The sequence below is a fragment of the Amblyomma mixtum genome, chromosome 7 (assembly GCF_055824585.1).
Source record: "Amblyomma mixtum isolate Tamu chromosome 7, ASM5582458v1, whole genome shotgun sequence".
Lineage (NCBI taxonomy): Eukaryota > Metazoa > Arthropoda > Arachnida > Ixodida > Ixodidae > Amblyomma > Amblyomma mixtum.
This window is the reverse complement of record NC_143018.1, coordinates 6,996,853-7,015,272: the sequence shown is the minus strand read 5'-3', so window position 1 is coordinate 7,015,272 and position 18,420 is coordinate 6,996,853. Positions and strand designations below refer to the sequence as shown.

Below are 18,420 nucleotides of genomic sequence, written 5' to 3'. Positions count from 1 at the left end.
ATCTGGCCAGAACGACTCACTCAAATGTATCTATGCATATTGAGTAATTAGTAATTACGCAACGGGTAATCGTTGATGTTCTGATTAATCTGTTCTTGTTGCTCTCTACTGAACAAAAAGAAAAACAACTCTTAGGTGATCCTCGGTGCATCGTTTGCAAGCGTGAGCATTTTCTGCTGCTCCTGATTCTGTTGTAGCTCGGCCTTGAGGTACGCCACGATAGCGTTAACGGTTTAGTGAATGCCCACGTACGTGGAATTGATCATTATCGGCTTTACAGTCATAGATCCGTGCGAGTTCTCATGCCACTCATGGCGCAGCGGTTAAGCGATGCGCCAGTGCTCCGGCAGGTCGCTGTTTGTGCTGCCACCGGCGGGGCTTCTGCGACCGCTCCTGACACGAGCAACCTCTCGCGATCAATCGTTAACTGTGACGTTAGCTGTGACGTTAAGGTTGTGATGACGTTAAAAGGTTCGCACCGCGTGTCGGTGGTCGCCGTTTCCGCTTGCACAGACCCTCCTAATACTGAGGCATTAAGAACAAAGCACAAAGGCGAAACGAGTAACTGAACTTTTCACCCAAAGAAAAATGAAACAAGGTAATGTACAGTCTGTCAAAAGTAACCAGGCTGCATGGTTTGCTTCTAGCTCGTACAGTGGAGCCCTTACAGCTTCCCTGAAGCTAAAATGGTCGTTAAAGGCATGGACTGGGGGTCTTCTTACCTTCCAACAACTTTTGGTCTTTAGGAAAGTCACAAGGGCTCCCCTATACAAGCTAGATGCAAACCATGCAGCCTGGTTACTTTTGACAAAGACGGTACGTAGCAGGATCCGACATATCCTCGAACGTTTGACCTAGATGTCAGTGCGGAAGTAATCTAATAGAAAGTGAGACCTTACCTAAGGCCCCTTTCTCGCTATACCAAACAGCGAGACCTTACCTATTCTCGACAACGCTTCGTGGGACCGCACACCGTCAGAGTAATGGATAACGTACGAGTTCTTCCCGCCATGGCCATGCCGTTCGTGTCGCTCGAAGGCACAGAATAGAGCCATAAGCAAGCGTCTGTCGTCGTCGTATGCGAGAGCAACAGTGTGGGAAAAAAAGGAACCCTTAATCGCCGACTCTGTCGGTGAGCGCTTCGAGGCTACGGCGTGTAATGTGCGCCGGGAAGGAGGCAGGCTGGCCGGACGCAATCGATGACCTCGCGCCGTTAAACTCTCAGGCACCGCCCAGAGTTCGCCTTGAATCCTTCCCTCGCAGTTGTGTGCAGTGCGCAGAGCAATGCAGGAACCACGCCGCCGCGCTGTAGGGCGACATCTTCAGTTTCTCATGCTACGCCGACTAGTTCAGTTTCACCACCGTTGACGGTTTGAATACCTTTCTCTATGCAGGTCATGATCATTGCATCATACGTGCTGCTGTTAGATCTGGAAGTAATTAGCCATGCAGATATGCATTTTTAGCGCCACCTGTGGTCACTTTGGGTGGGCGGAGGTTGTTGTGAGGCACGGCCGTTAACAGTAACAGACAAGGGCATAAATTATCAGTAAAAGCACACGTTATAATACGTTGGAACAGGTGCCGTGTGAAACCAACATTCCGCTTATTTCATGCAATGTTGCAGACGATACACCGCGACATTTTTTTACCTCGCTTTTAAATAAGACCAGCGACTGCGATCTTTCCTTTCTTGTAGCCGTTCATCTTCGGCAAAGATCTCAGTCTTCTGCACATACCTTACAGAAATGGTCTATAGACAGTCTATAGACTTCTTATTGACTCTACTGACTTCATACAGATATTGCTTTTTGTCTATTCATAGTCTATAGACTGTCTATAGACAAAATTCTACTAAAAGTGTATGGCCATTAATCTATAGATTGTCTATGGCATTTGTATTGCCGATACACTTTTGTCTATAGACCGCCTATAGACTTTTTAGACAGGAGTCGATAGACACTCTATAGACTGTCCAAAACTTTTTTTGTAAGGGATGAATTTTATTATCGCCGGGTGCCCTCAGCAGGCCAGTTCTCGTTACTACTACTGAACCAGTTTTACTGAGGTGCTTTTCAAATAACCGCTTAATGGAACTATGTGGAAATGGAGAGCTGCGACTATTCTGAAAGGAGGTTAGCGCGAACAAAAGACAAATCCCACAGCAGACGTCGTCCCCAGGCGCTGAGCACTGGTGCTAGAAACTGTTGATTCTCGAGAGCATGACAACACTGAGCCCTGTAGGTCTCGCAAATGGTGCGGAATTTTGGATGATTGCAGGAGGGGGGGGGGGGGGGGGGGGGGGGGGGGGGGCTGCGTGATAGAAGCCGCCTCCTGGTTGTTTAAACTATAGTCTGGTGAATGGCATTCGACACGTCCTCACTTTCTTCTGGTTGCTTCCGAGAGTTCTGCTCACAAGGCTGCTCGTCTTCCGGGTCAATCTAGTTGTCCGCCGCCGTGGAAGCGCGTACGGTCGTGCCGGAAGTGGCAGCCCCGTGACCCGCGGGTGGCTGATCCTCCGTCGGTTCCTCGTAGGCTTAGTTGTCGGCGGAAGTCGATGTCGTTGTAACATTGTGTGGAATCATTCCACTGGCTAGTATCCTTGCCTTTCTCCAAGCTGTCAGCTTTCGTCAATGGCTGAGGACAAATGGATAGGCCTTTCGAAGCGAGCAGTGCACTTTGGCATCCGAGTGAAAATGAGCGTTCCAAACAGAGCGGAACAAATGCGCCGCCATTTGCGCGCTCGAGGTTCGCCATCATGCAGATAATAATGCTCGCATGACAGCTGGGTAGCACTAGAAAGAACAGTAAAGAAAAGTACAGCCGGCTCTTTAGCTGGCGTGCGCGAGGGCCGCTTTTCCTGCGCTCCTGCGCTTTGTTACGAAGCAAACTTGGAGAAAGCTCAATATTAGGCAGGGGTTTAGTGAGCCTCTGCTTAAATCTGATATCTTAGCAAGTTTGTGCCTTCATAAGCCGCAGTAGCACGGAAAACGCGGCCGTCGCGCACGCCAGCTAAAGATTTGGCCGGCTGTACGTCGGTATATATGCGTAAGGCACACGTGAATTTGGAACTGAAATCTACAATAACTGGCACACAAATTATTAAGTCCCTGAATGAAATGCACGGATCACGACCGTCAAATTAAGAATTCATTGTAGTGTACACGTATTTCATCCTTCTTTTGATGTGTATTCCGTCCATAGGGTTGCTCTGGTCGCCAAGCCTGGAATAGGAACGGCCGCATCGCTGCCAGGATGTCGTTGCTACACACACGGATGCCGCAAAGCTGTCGGGGGCTTTGTTTCGCATGAATCTTCACGGCGACCTAAATCCCCACTTCCTGCATGCGCCCGAGAACACTGGCTTCCTACAAGAAAAATACTGCACAAAGACCGATTTCACGCCACAGGGTATTTGCAGGCCAGCTTATTGCACCATCGACCTCCCTTGAATTCATTCCTGCGGAGACAGTCTTTCGTGCAGCAGAACTGCACGGTGTGACGAAAGGGCATCCTGTGCTCAAAGTCTTCCATCAAATGACCGCGGGATTTCAGAAGTAAAATAAAATAAAATATGCTTTCAGCCAAGAGCCCTATATTTAACGAATGGAACGCCCTTCAAAACATACGATAGAACAGATGAGCATCAGTCTACGTCCCCAGAGCAAAGCTGTCTAGCGGAAGACGAGGTGCTTTCAAACTATACTAACAGCGCACGAAGCACGAGCACGGTTTGTAAAGCGTGCACGTCTGCAGCTAAATTCGTGCACGAAGCACGACTTCGAGTTAAGTGCACGGGTTTGATAAAATGAAGGCTGGCAGCAGCGGTGTTGAAGCGTATGCCTAGTGCGAATGTTTTGAAGCAGGGTGCCTTAACTTCAAACCTGGCTGTGGCTGCCGACTTGTTTGCTTTCCGCACTGGCATCGAGCAAACCAGAGCGTCGATCCTGGCTCCTCTTCGCCTTGAGGCATATACGCTGGACTCGCGTTTCTGTCGCGTGCAATGAATGACGTGGAGGAACCTTTTCTGTGCACGCCGCGCTGGCTTAGTGGCTGTGGAGTTCTTGGGCTGTGGAGTAGTGATGCAAAACTATCGGAAAATTGACTATCGATAGTATCGATAGTTTTTTTGAAACTATCGATCGTGTAAAAAAACTATCGATAGTGCAACTATCGATAGTATCATCGATAGTCTACTATCGATAGTAATACTATCGATAGTAGACTGTCGATAGTAGACTATCGATTATAATATCGACAGTGTTGCTATCGATAGTACTACTAGCGATAGAACCGCTATCGATAGCATGACTATCGACAGCGAAACTGTCGATGGTAAGATTATTGATAGCAACAATATTGATATTATGCATTTGTTGGCCAGCGATATAACCAAAACATTTGCGATACCTGATTGGTTTGATGGTCTCAAGTGGCTTAATGTCCCAAGTAGTATCGATGCGGCTATCGATAGCACTATCGATGGTACTAACGATAGTACTATCGATGGTACTATCGATACTACTATCAATAGTACTATCGATAGCGAGCTATCGATAGTACTATCGATAGTGACTCAACTATCGATAGTATCGATAGTACTATCGACAGTTTTGCCTCACTAGTGTGGAGTCCCTGGGCTGTGGAGTTCATGGGCTGTGGAGCCCAAGGTCGCCGGACTGAATTCCGGCAGCACTTCGGTGGAGGCCAAGTGCCCGCGTTCTCTGCACGTCAAGGAAGCGTCGAAATTATTCTCGACCCTCTCCCCACATCGCAGGCACTGCACACTTCTCCATCGCTGTGGGCGACACGTGAAGAAAAAGCAACTCCGAAGGACGGACCGCGGCGGGAAAGGGAGAGCCATTAAGACTCTCCGACGGCCCGTTGTAACCGTGCGTGGACGCCACTGCGCGCGAAAGGCGCTCGTGTTTCCTGCTTCGTTTCGCGTCACACATCGAGCGAGGCCCTTTGTGCGTGCAGCCGCCCCACACACACCCTCCGCTGACAATAACAATCCGAGACGAATTGGTGGAAACTTGGCGCTGCACAAGGGGAGGGGCTGCTGCTGCTGCTGCTGGCGCTCTGTCTCCCGAACCTTTTTCTCCGGCCATTTCGTCATGTCGGAAAGTCATTTTTTTTTTTTGTTCTTCTCTCCGCTTCGCTCGGCGCGGGTTTTCGGTCTTCGCCGTTTCGAGAGGCGACCTCCCGTGACCGGGTGTTCCGAATTCGGAGATCGTTTAACGAGACCCTAATCGCTTCCGAGGTTTCCTGCAGTATACGCTGCGCTTCTCGTTTGTACTTTTGCTCCTTCTTTTCTTCTTGCGCGGCTGCTCAGTCTCCGGTCTTACTTTTGGAAACACTGTAGCAGTAGGTCGTTAGAAAACGACAGTACGGTCAGTTCTTTCTCTGCGTCAGTTTATGGAGACCTCATGGCTAGCCTGTCACTTTCACTTTCGCGGACGACGTGAATGGAACCGGACGCTTGCATGGTATTTTAAGGTGTTTTTTATTATTTGAGCTTCTTAATCTCCTTGTTTAGACAGGTAGCAAGGAAAAGACGCGAGCGAAATGCACTCAAGAGGTCAGAACTAGAGATGCAAAGTTTCGGAAATTTCGAATGGCTTAAAAAAAAAGAAACGATTTTTTTTTTCGAGATGTTGAGCAACGAACGCTCAGTAGATCCAGAAAGATCTAATACAGCCAGCTCGGTGCACAGTCAGTGCACTGAATGTAAGTTCAGTGCACTGTCACACCATCTAAACGCTTAATCAGCCCGAAGCAAGGCACCGCTCACCCGAATAGTATTGCCTGCTCTATTGTGGTATGAGACATCACGTTTTGCATGTTCTATCGACAGGAAGAGCGCATGATTTAAAATTTTATTTCTTGAAACCAGGCATCCCCTTATGGGCTGTAAGTCCAGCTTTCTTGGGCATCAATTTTTATTCCGAGGCAACTGTTCAACTCTGTAATAGGATGTTGTGAACCTATTGGTGAGAATGGTCTAACTTTTCAATGCGTGGCAAAATCTCGCTTATTAAGGTGGAACAACGCTGATGCGGGCTAGTTGCTTCATTTCAACGAAGGGTGCTGTCGCTTTGGCTTCTATGTCTCCTGCCCCGTTTATCTGCATTGCATATAAAGTTTGTCCTGCGCAAGCATCGAGCAGCTAAGACTGCCATATAAAACTAATGGGTGCGTTTCGGACAATAAACGTTAGGCAGCTGTGGAATATTTTAAGATGCTCCTATGAGCACATTGATGGGAACAGTCTACTCTTCCGATGCGTAGTAAAATGCTGCTGCAAAAATTTGTCCTGCGCTTGCACCGAGTGGTTAAGACTGCCACAGAAAACAGATGGGGTGTATGTTTGATTATGAATAGCACAAAACCACACGCATCCCGAGAAAAGATATGTGGATACAATGATTCTTTTGGGGAAATATTACGATAAGCGAAAAAATTGCGTTCAGACGATGAAAGCATAACATCTCTTGGCAACTGCTCTAAGTCTGATTCATTCTCAGATGACCTTTGCGAAGCACAGGGTGCCAGCTCCTTGCCAGAGTTGGGCATGCGAGGTCTATGTGAAGAGCTAAATAGTTGGGCAGGGTAGCGACACCTTATGCTTACTGAAAAACATAGCATTTCGACAGTAGAAACAAAGGCAAGGACGGGACGGCTGCTGTCTTGTCGAATATCTGCAACAAACAACTTCCTGTTGAAAGAAGCTCTCGTAGAATTCACGGATGTGGCAGACGCTTAGCATATTGTCATGTATGAAACAGCCTTACGGCGTTCGACATTTTTCGACTGCAGAGCTAAGTAATGCGACCATAGACGTTCCAGATCACTTACATGGTCCCTTAACGTCTCCTGCCGAAAGTACCCACTTGTGCACGCTGTCACGGAGTGAACTTGGAGAGAGTACCTTTAGTATACCGTGTACCGTGTTTCCGTTGCCGGTACCGGTACCAGTACCGGGGTACCGGGAGCCCGCGCGCAGCCAATGAACATGCGCCAATCTCCTTGACGTCGCCAGATGGCGCCACGTACCCGGCCGACAGAGGGCACCACATTCCCTCAGGCGCTCGGCTTTCACGATCCTGCGGTGGACGACGAGGGAGACAACTCCAAGCTCAAGAGCGAGGGTGTGCTGCGAACCAAGCGTCGACTGACTCTTTGGTGGCGCACTGTGTCTAACCGCGCGAAACCGCAGAGTCGAATGTGAACGCGGTCGATGTGCGAACTCCTTGCTCTGAACTTTGCGTTTTTCTATTTTTTTATTTTTTTTCTCCTTTCTTGTGCGCTTTCACCTCGTTTTTTTGTTTTTTTTTTGGTCTGGGTGTTCACTTTAGTGGTGCCCGCCCGTTACAAAGGGTACGGCCTCAAGTATCTATCTATCTATCTATCTATCTATCTATCTATCTATCTACGCGCGCGCCTGCAGCATCGGGACCAATCAACGCGTGCTCACCGGCGGTAGGCGGGCTCCCGGTACTTCGGTAACGGTAATGGTAACACGGTACACGGTGTGCTAAAGGTGTCTACTAACGCGGTCCCTTGCATCGTCTTACCCCTGGCTGTGTTGTGCGCAGGTGCACGAGCGGTTGTCAGACTCCGAGATCCGGCGCGTGTTCCGCGTGGCATCCCGGGGGGAGGTGCCCCCGTACGAGCTGGTGCAGCTTCGCGCCCCGAGGCACCAGCGGTCGGAGCGCGAGGCGAGCGGCGGTGACCGGCGCTCCGTGGCGCTCAGGGCCTTCGGGCGCCGCTTCGACCTGCGGCTCAAGCGGAACCGGGACTTCGAGCAGCGCGCCGCCAGGCTGCAGATGCTGGCCGCCGAGAGCACGCCCAACGGACTCGCCTACACGCCGCTCAGGGCCAAGGTAGGCAATGCCCACCCCCCTCCAAGGGAGGTCTCGTATATGGCCCACTTCGGTGTGCCTTTCGACCCTATATCGATTACGGTGACAAGGATGAAGCGGGCTGAGAGTGCGCATGCGCGACATAAAAACTCGAGGGTCGTTGTTCTTTTGCACATACGCATCGGCGCCTCGCTCTACCCCTATCACCCTAACCGATAAGGTCCCTCTTTTCAAAAATCCCCCAGTGTCTTCGCACTGTTCGGGGATTGCGTTCGTCAGAAGGCAGCAAATGGTTTGGTTTGGTTTGGTTTATTGGGGTTTAACGTCCCAAAGCCACTCAGGCTATGAGGGACGCCGTAGTGGAGGGCTCCAGAAATTTCGACCACCTGGGGTTCTTTAACGTGCACTGACATCGCACAGCACACGGGCCTCTAGAATTTCGCCTTCATCGAAATTCGGCCGCCGCAGCCGGGATCGAATCCGCGTCTTTCGGGCCAGCAGCCGAGTGACGTAACCCCTCAGCTACCGCGGCGGGTAGAAGACAGTAAATGGTCGGTTACCTTTGGTAGAGGAGAGGGAAAGGGTGTATACACGTGCTATGTTCAAGAAATAATTAGCAAAGAACTTACTGGTAGTTGCCACTGTGTAATGGGAGATTTGGAGACAGTTGTCTGAGCTGCTATAGTTTATTTATTATCGCTATAGTCTCCTTCTCTGGTAGAGTCCCCGTGACCTCATATACTGTTACTAGTGACGTCCCCATGCTTGAACCACTCAGCGTGGCTCCTTACAGGGAAGTCATGCGCCACGTTATTTACTGTTGACCAATCCGCGTGCCGCGGTGTTACGACGCCAACGCCGCAAAAGCGGGAGGCATGCTCTTAACAGCTGTTGCTGGGAAAGGATGAACCACAGTAAGAAAATGATTGTGCTTGCATTGCACAGGATGTGCACGAATGATCCTCGCGTGTTTCAGGGCCGGAATAGTAAACCAAAATTAGTTTCCACTTCCGCCCTTTGTCACTGACTGAAGCGCCAGAACGACTCCGCCATCACGAGGATCGGTGCGCCAGCGCGGTGTATGTTAAGCGTGGTATAGGATAGAATGGTACGGATCTGGTTCAGCAAAGCAGCACAGTCGAAAGGAGAGGCCAAGAAGCTTGGTTGTCAACTCAGTACTGTAATGCACTACATTCTGGAATGGGCTTCGTTCGCCAAATGCATTGCGTGCAACTATCCCGATTCTCCACCAGTCATGCATCGTTGTCGCGCCTCTTTTCACAGCAGCAACTGTCAAGGGCACCCGCCGACAAGAGGCTTCAGTTAATGAAAACCGGAGAGATTTTCAATATTGGTTTGGTTTGGTTTATGGGGTTTAACGTCCCAAAGCGACTGAGGCTATGAGAGACGCCGTAGTGAAGGGCTCCGGAAATTTCGACCACCTGGGGTTCTTTAACGTGCACTGACATCGCACAGTACATGGGCCTCTAGAATTTCTCCTACAAAGAAATTCCAGCCGCCGCGGCCGGGATCGAACCCGCGTCTTTCGGGTCAGCAGCCGAGCACCATAGCCACTGAGCCACCGCGGCGGCATTTTTCAATATTGAATGCTAGTGTCGCAGCCATAGCCGCTATAGTAAAAGTGGCGCTAGCGCATTCCAAACAGTGATCTGTTTTTTGCTAACGCGGCAAACGCAGACCTTTTCCTCTTTACGCAGCACTAAGGTTCTTGACACCTTTGGCCAGGACACGCGTCAGAGCTGATGCAGCTGGTTAGCTCAAAAGTGCATATTTTCAATGCGAGACAGCTTCAAATGCATTTCCTCGTTGAGAAGAGGAATCTAAGGAAAAGGTCACTTTGTTCACGCATTGCGAAGGTCCTTGTGGTGTGCGCGACTTGCTCATCGAAATTCGTCGCTCATGTTCAGCAGTTGCGCACAAATGGGAGGTGTTCTTGTTGGAGGTGAAAGAATGGCGCTAATATGTTGCGTAGGTGGGACTAACGGTGACCTGTATGAAGACTTTCTCGCTTACGCTGAGGCAGATACAGCAAAGCATGGCCCCTGGGACTGGTCACTTTTTGATCATATTTGAAACAGCGCAATGACGGGTCACAGCAAGCAGCCACAACAAGCGCTGACTACGAGCTGGTTTTTTTTCCAAGAAGCTCAGGAACATTTACTGCTTCGACACGCTAGGTACAACAAATTAATTCGAAAACCTGCACAACGCGGCATGACAGAGGGAACGGCACGTCTCCAGCTCGGCTGCTGGGAAGATATCAAAGGGGAAGCCACAAAGAGCAACAAAACGAGTGTAAACAAGCAACAACAAAAAAATCATAACAAGTGTATAAGACCGCTAAAATCTAGCGACAGGGTGCGCGTCAGAAACCTGATGATGATGGTAAGGGGGGTACTGACGCATGCCCTGTCACTAGTGGTTTATGTACTCTACTCAGCAGGAGTATCAGCGCCCCTTTTACACTGGTGTGTTCTCCTATCTTTACATTAAATGGTTCTGAGAAGTGGTGGCCAGGGGTTCTATTGCGAACTCGCTCTCAAAGTGCACCTTGGCCGCTCCGTGCGTCCCGATGCAGGATGAAGAAGCGTCGGACGACCTCTGGTCCGGAGGAGGTGCCTACCAGGACCACACCAATATGGCCGCCCTTGTCCTGAGCCAGGACAAACTGGGACGCCTTCAGATGGTGAGGCACGAAGCTGGGCGCCACCCCCGACACGCTGCTACCGGATGGGACGGAATTCGCACCCGATCACTTTACTGTGCTCACCCCGTACATCACACACAGGGGCATAGGTTTTCAAAAAGATCTCGAGCGGGAATTCAAACACACTTTGAAGCTTTCGCTCTTGGTATGGGCGAGAGAAACCAACGATTATTGACACTGAGGGAAGCACGGCGAAATGCAGCATTGCAAGCATACATCAGAGAAATGAAGGCTTAATTTCTGGAATAAATCTGAAAGAAAGTAGCAAAGAACTTAGCGAAGCTATGAAAGGAGTCATCTTGTGGAAAATTACCGTGTAGCCTTCAGTGTGCCCGTCAAATGCAGCGCAGGTTAGTTCGTGCACGAAGGCACAGGACTCGGAGCCCGGATGTGCTCTTTCTTCCATGAAGTAACCGTTGTCTTCAGTGCACTTAGCAAGCGTAGTGACAGCTTCATCACCGGGACTTATGCACGTACACCCCACGACCTAGCTATGTTCAGCGAACTGGAGAACGGTGTTGACTGCCCACCGTTTCGTTTCAAGCGCGTTTGTCATTCTGACTGCCTAATGTAGCCAGGTACTCAGGGTCTTAACAAGTGCCACTGCTATAGCGGTGGCGAAACACTTGACACGCCCTGTCAGACCTCAAGATGCCACGTATAACGTAACTGCAAAGTCAGCTCAAAAAACAATAGGTGCAGCAGAGAGGGGGTGACACGAGCGCTCGTGTTGTCGCTTCACTTTTGCACGTCCCGTTGTTTGCCCTAATTTTGCAGTGATTAAAAGCAACCAGTTCAACTTGACGCTCTGACAGATCACGTAGTTGTAGCTGGCAACTGGCTGATGTGCGCCCTGTGGCATATCTACTTCGAGAATCTGAACTTTTCACTACTATGCCAACTACTCCGCATAACCATGGTCAAAAATCCGGCAGCATAAGTGTCACAGTTTGAACAGTGAGGTAGAACGTGCAGTTCACTAGATGAGAAAACTTCGACTGCACCTATCTTTACAGAGCACTGCACCCCGCGTGCGAATGTATTCCGTTAGCTACCGACCTTCTACGTTCCTTCAATTTACGTCTCTATTGCAGAAATGCGGTCTCAATCAATCAATCAATCAATCAATCAATCAATCAATCAATCAATCAAATCGCGTTTCACTGCATACTATGTGCGATCCGCCCCTGCTTCCCTCGTATCAGTGAACGTTGGCCTCTTGCTTTCATTACACATAGTGAGCCCCACAGCTTCTGAATTTCCGTCAGCTTCCTTGTTCTCGCCACTTTCAGGTCCCCCTTGCATGCCACGGGCCTACTGTCTCCTCTCGTGCGAGTGGTCTCAGTTTTTCCTGCGCACTTCTTTCGCCACTGCATACCCTCCTTCTAACTTTCTCTCTTCTTGACTGAGATCGTCCAAAAATCCACCTAGTCCTAGCACACGACGGTTCGTTACTGACCACCAGCCATAAACGCAACCATGATTGCCAATAATCGAACTCGCGCACGAGTTCCTTTCGTGAGTAGTGAGCAGTTCGCTAGCTTCTGTTTGTCATTGCGTGAGCATTGGCAGTTAGGCGCGCAGCTTTTCGTGAGGAACCGTAGTAAATTTCGAAAGACGGCCGGTGAGGGGAAGATTGTCACGAAGCATCGACGTATCCAGCCTGCCCGACGTAGCGGTGAGTATACGCATGCTTTCCTTGTGCTGTGCTCCAGGTGAAGGAAGCGTCGTGCCTGGTTTGCGAATACCTCGCCTACACGCCTCTCTTATTAGAGTATTAATGCTCGCAGTGCTTTGTTTATCGCTTTTCACAACAACCACGAGGAAACTTTGGCCGTATGCTATTCTACAAAAGCACACATGCATGACTTTTCTCATCACCTTTCATGTTGGTTAAGCAAATAAAGCGTCAATTTCAGTCAGGAAATATCCAGAGAGTAGCCCATCGGTATGCATCGTGTTTCAAACCTGTCGTCACCATTAGCGCTCTAGACATTCGGAATCAATAAAATAAAAGACTCAGAGCGACTTTCATGTTTGTATTTTGGCACTTGTATTGAGAAAATAAGAAAGGATAGAAAAATAAGCAGTCATTCGAAAAGAAATGTTTATAAAAACAGTTATGTAGGCTGGTAACGGAGGGATGATGGATGGTAGTTGAAAGAACTGGAGGCCATGCGGTGCAACATGAAAACTTGCTACGTCTTTATGCACGATGTCTTGCTATTAGGTTTTCTCATGCTTACTCAGTAGTCAGCTAAGCTTGCTTTTTTACGTTCGTAGACGTGGGAATCGCAGTGGTTGCAGCTTTAAATTTAGCCAGCAACCGTGTATCATGTGTTGCTTCCTACTTTATTGTGACCTGCATTCCCACGTGTATTTTTAGCATGTCCCTAAATAATTAATTTTCAGGCAGTGCAGGGCCACCTTCTCTTAATACCTGATTTCTCGACGCTAATCTCTGAGGCCATGAATACGTCAAACAAGAAAGTACAGGCTAGGCCTATTGTTATTGCGGCGTGTTGTAGGATGTGCGATGATGGCAAGAACTAGCTTCACTGCCGAAATGCCTGTGATTTAATCGCAAATAAACTGCACGTGAACCTCATTAAAAAGCCTCAAGACTGATGGGAAAAAAAAGGGTCACTCGTTTCAGAAGAAAGCGTTACGTTGCCGCGACCTCTAAACACATGCGCTTCCAGGAGGGGACACTCGGAGAAGACCTGGCCATCGCGCCTCTTCCGACACGGCTGAATGTCAGCGCGGACGAGACCTACTACGACCCGAAGGGCAGCGCTGACGACGAGGGCTTCCTGGACGAAGATGCTTCCCCCAGACACGTAGTCTTCAAGCGACTAGGCGGAGCGTCTTCGGGAGAAGACGGCGACGCCAAGACGGGAGGCCAAGGCACGCTCAGCGACTTCGCTCACTTAGACGACGGCTTCTTCCGATACCGGATCGCCAGGAACACAACATCGACGACGACTGCTTCGCCTCGAGGGGCGAACGGCCGCAAGTCGCGGCGGCGGCGCGCGCCGGGTTCTGACCCGGACACAGTGTGGCCCGAGATCCTGCTCATCGTCGACTACGACACGTACCTCCTGCACGGCCGCAGTCATACGGACATCAAGCGCTACCTGGTCAGCTTCTGGAACGGCGTCGACCTGCGGTACCGGCTGCTGTCTAGTCCGCGGGTCAAGATAAGTCTGGCCGGAATGATCGTGGCTAAGGACCGAGATGCAACGCCGTACCTGGAGCGAAACAGGCTGAGGGCGCCCAACGAGGACGCCATCGACGTCGCCGGAGCACTGACGGACATGGGCAAGTACCTGTACCGCGAGGACAGGCTGCCCACCTACGACTTGGCCGTGGTCGTCACCAAGTTGGACATGTGCCGGCGGCACCTGGAGGGAGGACGCTGCAACCGTGGCACGGCAGGGTTCGCCTACGTAGGAGGCGCCTGCGTGGTCAACAAGCGGCTCGAGAAGGTCAACAGCGTAGCCATCATCGAGGACAGCGGTGGCTTTTCGGGCATCATCGTGGCGGCGCACGAGGTGGGACACCTGCTCGGATGCGTCCACGACGGATCTCCGGCGCCTGGCTACCTGGGAGGTATGGTCTACAGCACCGCGGCTGCGTTCGGATAACGCCGTTGCACTGCTTGAAACGTGGCTTAGAAAAAAAAGAGCAAAGAATACTGAAATTCTGCCAAGACGAGCGCGTAGCTGCGGCGTATCTTCCAGAGTTCTGGCACTACAGGTCCAGGGACAATATCCTTATCAGGACGCTGCCGTGAAGCTGAGGAAAAATCATTTCGCTTAGAAACATTCGCAGAACAGTCCCATTTTCCTTTCGCCAGTTGGTTATGCTGATATGATTCGCGATAAAGCAATCTGTACTTACGAGCAAGTAACATGAGCTCCATGACCGATACACTATAACTGCTCTATTCCAATCCTGTGTCATTCTAATTCTAATACATTTGCCCCTTCACCATGACCTCGGGAAAAACTACGCGCTCCGTTTCGTGGCTGCTGTTGGAAACTTGGTGAGCCGTATGATAAACAAACAGAACGAACGGGACACCCGCTGTATTACAAGGCGGCAGTGTACACCACGGAAAAGGGCGGGAAGACAAAATCACGAAGAACTACAAATTAACAAAGGTGTCGGTACAAATTTAACAGTTCCACAAGGGGACGCGGGCATCAGTAGTGGCCATTGGAGTTGATACGGCCTCGCCTGCTGGAAGGATCGTGGGAGTGTAGTGACGTGCGCCGTCTTGCAAGCTTGGGACGAAATATTTTGTAAGCACTCTCTTGCCACTCCCGGAGTTTAAAAGGCAGAAGGCGAAGTCTGTAAGCTCTCGATGCAGTTCCACGCCATGTGCATTGTTTACGCTGTTGCTTAAGGAAGAGTAAGCGTCTTACCTCCATTTCTTTGGCGTAAGCTTAACCGCGTAGGCCAACACATGCAGGGCCCCTTGTAGCTCTACATCGAAAAGATGTGCTCGAAGAAGACAATTGGCACTATCCCGGGCTAGACAGTCGACGTCACATTTTTTTTTTTTATTCTATGGAAGAAGAAAAAAAAAACTAGCAGGAATCGTCACGTGACATTTCGAAGCCTAGCCATATAAAATAAAATGGAAAACATCAGGGAGAAGAGGTCTTCACACGACTAAGCAGTGGTCGTTCCTAGCCGCCTTTCGCGTTCGCTCGCTGCACAGTGTTACCCCTGCGTTTTAAGTATGAGATACTGCTCGGGCACAGCCCATGGAACCTGAGACCAGGTACCACATACCAGCATGCTGGTTCGCTAATAAACGCCACAAACCAAACTCCCCGCCGCGGTGGCTCAGTGGTCACGGCGCTCGGGTGGTGACCCGAAAGACGCGGGTTCGATCCCGGCCGCGGTGGCTGAATTTCGATGAAGGCGGAATTCTAGAGGCTCGTGTGCTGTGCGATGTCAGTGCACGTTAAAGAAACCCAGGTGGTCGAAATTTCCGGAGTCCTTCACTACGGCGTCCTTCATAGCCTGAGTTGCTTTGGGACTTTAAACCACAACAAACAAACAAACCAAACTTGCTTGTAGTGCAGCAACCACGAAAGGCCTCCGACTAGATAAGAATTCCGCCGGAGCCGCCAGATTGCATGCTGGTTCGCTAATAAACGCCACGAACTAAGCTGGCTTGAAGTGATGTAACTAAGAAGGCCCTGATTGACAGGATTCACCACGCAAGGCGGCCCTCGGAGAGAGAGAGGGGGGGGGGGGGGGCAGTGGCGTCAGCGGAGGCTGAGTCCGTGACAGCTCGTTCCTTGCCGACATTTTTTTCCCCCACATGTTTGGTTGTATCTGTCGGTAACCATTGACACGCGAAACGGCGCCTGCAGGTCCGGGTGCCCAGCGGTGTCCCTGGGAGGACGGCTTTATCATGAGCGACCTGCGGCACACGGAACGGGGCTTCCGCTGGTCCTCGTGCAGCGTGCAGCAGTTCCGCCACTTCCTGCTGGGCGAGACGGCCTCCTGCCTGTACAACTACCCGCACGAGAACCAGCTGCTGGCGCGAATGCTGCCCGGATCCATGCTCAGCCTGGACGACCAGTGCCGCAGGGACCGGGGAACCACGGCCTGCTTCGTACGTCCATCTTCCTTTTCGACCGTTGATACGTGAAGACACGCAGCAAATTTGACTGCCGCCAAGTGCTGGACACAGCACCTCTTGGCTTCTCCCTTATAAAAATAGTCTATAGACAGTCTGTAGATTTCTTATTGACTCTATTGACTTCCTATAGATATTGCTTTTTGTCTATGTATAGTCTATAGACAAAAATCTACTAAAAGTGTATGGCCATAAATCTATAGATTGTCTATAGACTGTCTATGGCATTTATATTGCCTATAGACTTTTGTCTATAGACGGTCTATAGACTTTAGAGACAGAAGTCTATAGACAGTTTATGGCATTTGTATTGCCTATAGACTTTTGTCTACAGTGAGTCTATAAACTTTAGAGACAGAGGAGTATAGACTGTCTATGGCATTTGTATTGCCTACAGACTTTTGTCTATAGACAGTCTATAGACTTTAGAGACAGAAGTCTATAGACAGTTTATGGCATTTGTATTGCCTACAGACTTTTGTCTATAGAGAGTCTATGGTCAAATGTTTAGGGGAATCCCCCAAGGTGGAGTAGATTTGTAATAAGGGAGTAATTACTCATTGGCATCCACCCAAGCGCAGCCATACGGCTACAAAGGAAAGCTATACAGCTTTCTCAGAAACTTCGTAGTTAAAGAAAAATTCGTCCTGGTCCGGGGTTCGAACCCGGAACCACCGCCACACCGGAGCAGTCGCTCTACCAATTGAGCTAACCGGGACGGCAAGCTTATGGTAGGGCGAGAGCGAATTGATCAGTAACTCGAAGTGGGAATAGTGTTGGTCAAATGTTTAGGGGAATCCCCCAAGGTGGAGTAGATTTGTAATAAGGGAGTAATTACTCATTGGCATCCACCCAAGCGCAGCCATACGGCTACAAAGGAAAGCTATACAGCTTTCTCAGAAACTTCGTAGTTAAAGAAAAATTCGTCCTGGTCCGGGGTTCGAACCCGGAACCACCGCCACACCGGAGCAGTCGCTCTACCAATTGAGCTAACCGGGACGGCAAGCTTATGGTAGGGCGAGAGCGAATTGATCAGTAACTCGAAGTGGGAATAGTGTTGGTCAAATGTTTAGGGGAATCCCCCAAGGTGGAGTAGATTTGTAATAAGGGAGTAATTACTCATTGGCATCCACCCAAGCGCAGCCATACGGCTACAAAGGAAAGCTATACAGCTTTCTCAGAAACTTCGTAGTTAAAGAAAAATTCGTCCTGGTCCGGGGTTCGAACCCGGAACCACCGCCACACCGGAGCAGTCGCTCTACCAATTGAGCTAACCGGGACGGCAAGCTTATGGTAGGGCGAGAGCGAATTGATCAGTAACTCGAAGTGGGAATAGTGTTGGTCAAATGTTTAGGGGAATCCCCCAAGGTGGAGTAGATTTGTAATAAGGGAGTAATTACTCATTGGCATCCACCCAAGCGCAGCCATACGGCTACAAAGGAAAGCTATACAGCTTTCTCAGAAACTTCGTAGTTAAAGAAAAATTCGTCCTGGTCCGGGGTTCGAACCCGGAACCACCGCCACACCGGAGCAGTCGCTCTACCAATTGAGCTAACCGGGACGGCAAGCTTATGGTAGGGCGAGAGCGAATTGATCAGTAACTCGAAGTGGGAATAGTGTTGGTCAAATGTTTAGGGGAATCCCCCAAGGTGGAGTAGATTTGTAATAAGGGAGTAATTACTCATTGGCATCCACCCAAGCGCAGCCATACGGCTACAAAGGAAAGCTATACAGCTTTCTCAGAAACTTCGTAGTTAAAGAAAAATTCGTCCTGGTCCGGGGTTCGAACCCGGAACCACCGCCACACCGGAGCAGTCGCTCTACCAATTGAGCTAACCGGGACGGCAAGCTTATGGTAGGGCGAGAGCGAATTGATCAGTAACTCGAAGTGGGAATAGTGTTGGTCAAATGTTTAGGGGAATCCCCCAAGGTGGAGTAGATTTGTAATAAGGGAGTAATTACTCATTGGCATCCACCCAAGCGCAGCCATACGGCTACAAAGGAAAGCTATACAGCTTTCTCAGAAACTTCGTAGTTAAAGAAAAATTCGTCCTGGTCCGGGGTTCGAACCCGGAACCACCGCCACACCGGAGCAGTCGCTCTACCAATTGAGCTAACCGGGACGGCAAGCTTATGGTAGGGCGAGAGCGAATTGATCAGTAACT

At 50.0% G+C, this 18,420-nt stretch overlaps 1 protein-coding gene across 3 annotated transcripts in view; it reads left to right on the top strand.

Annotated features, from left to right (window-relative positions):
• Window positions 1-18,420, top strand: part of LOC149334869 (A disintegrin and metalloproteinase with thrombospondin motifs like) — a 248,035-nt gene that overhangs the window by 204,394 nt on the left and 25,221 nt on the right. For all 3 annotated transcript variants that reach the window (XM_089551502.1, XM_089551504.1, XM_089551503.1), the window contains exons 3-6: window positions 7,599-7,886; window positions 10,465-10,572; window positions 13,296-14,205; window positions 15,987-16,231. In XM_089551502.1, coding sequence (XP_089407628.1) covers window positions 7,599-7,886; window positions 10,465-10,572; window positions 13,296-14,205; window positions 15,987-16,231 — 1,551 coding nt within the window. The remainder of the gene's footprint in view (window positions 1-7,598; window positions 7,887-10,464; window positions 10,573-13,295; window positions 14,206-15,986; window positions 16,232-18,420) is intronic.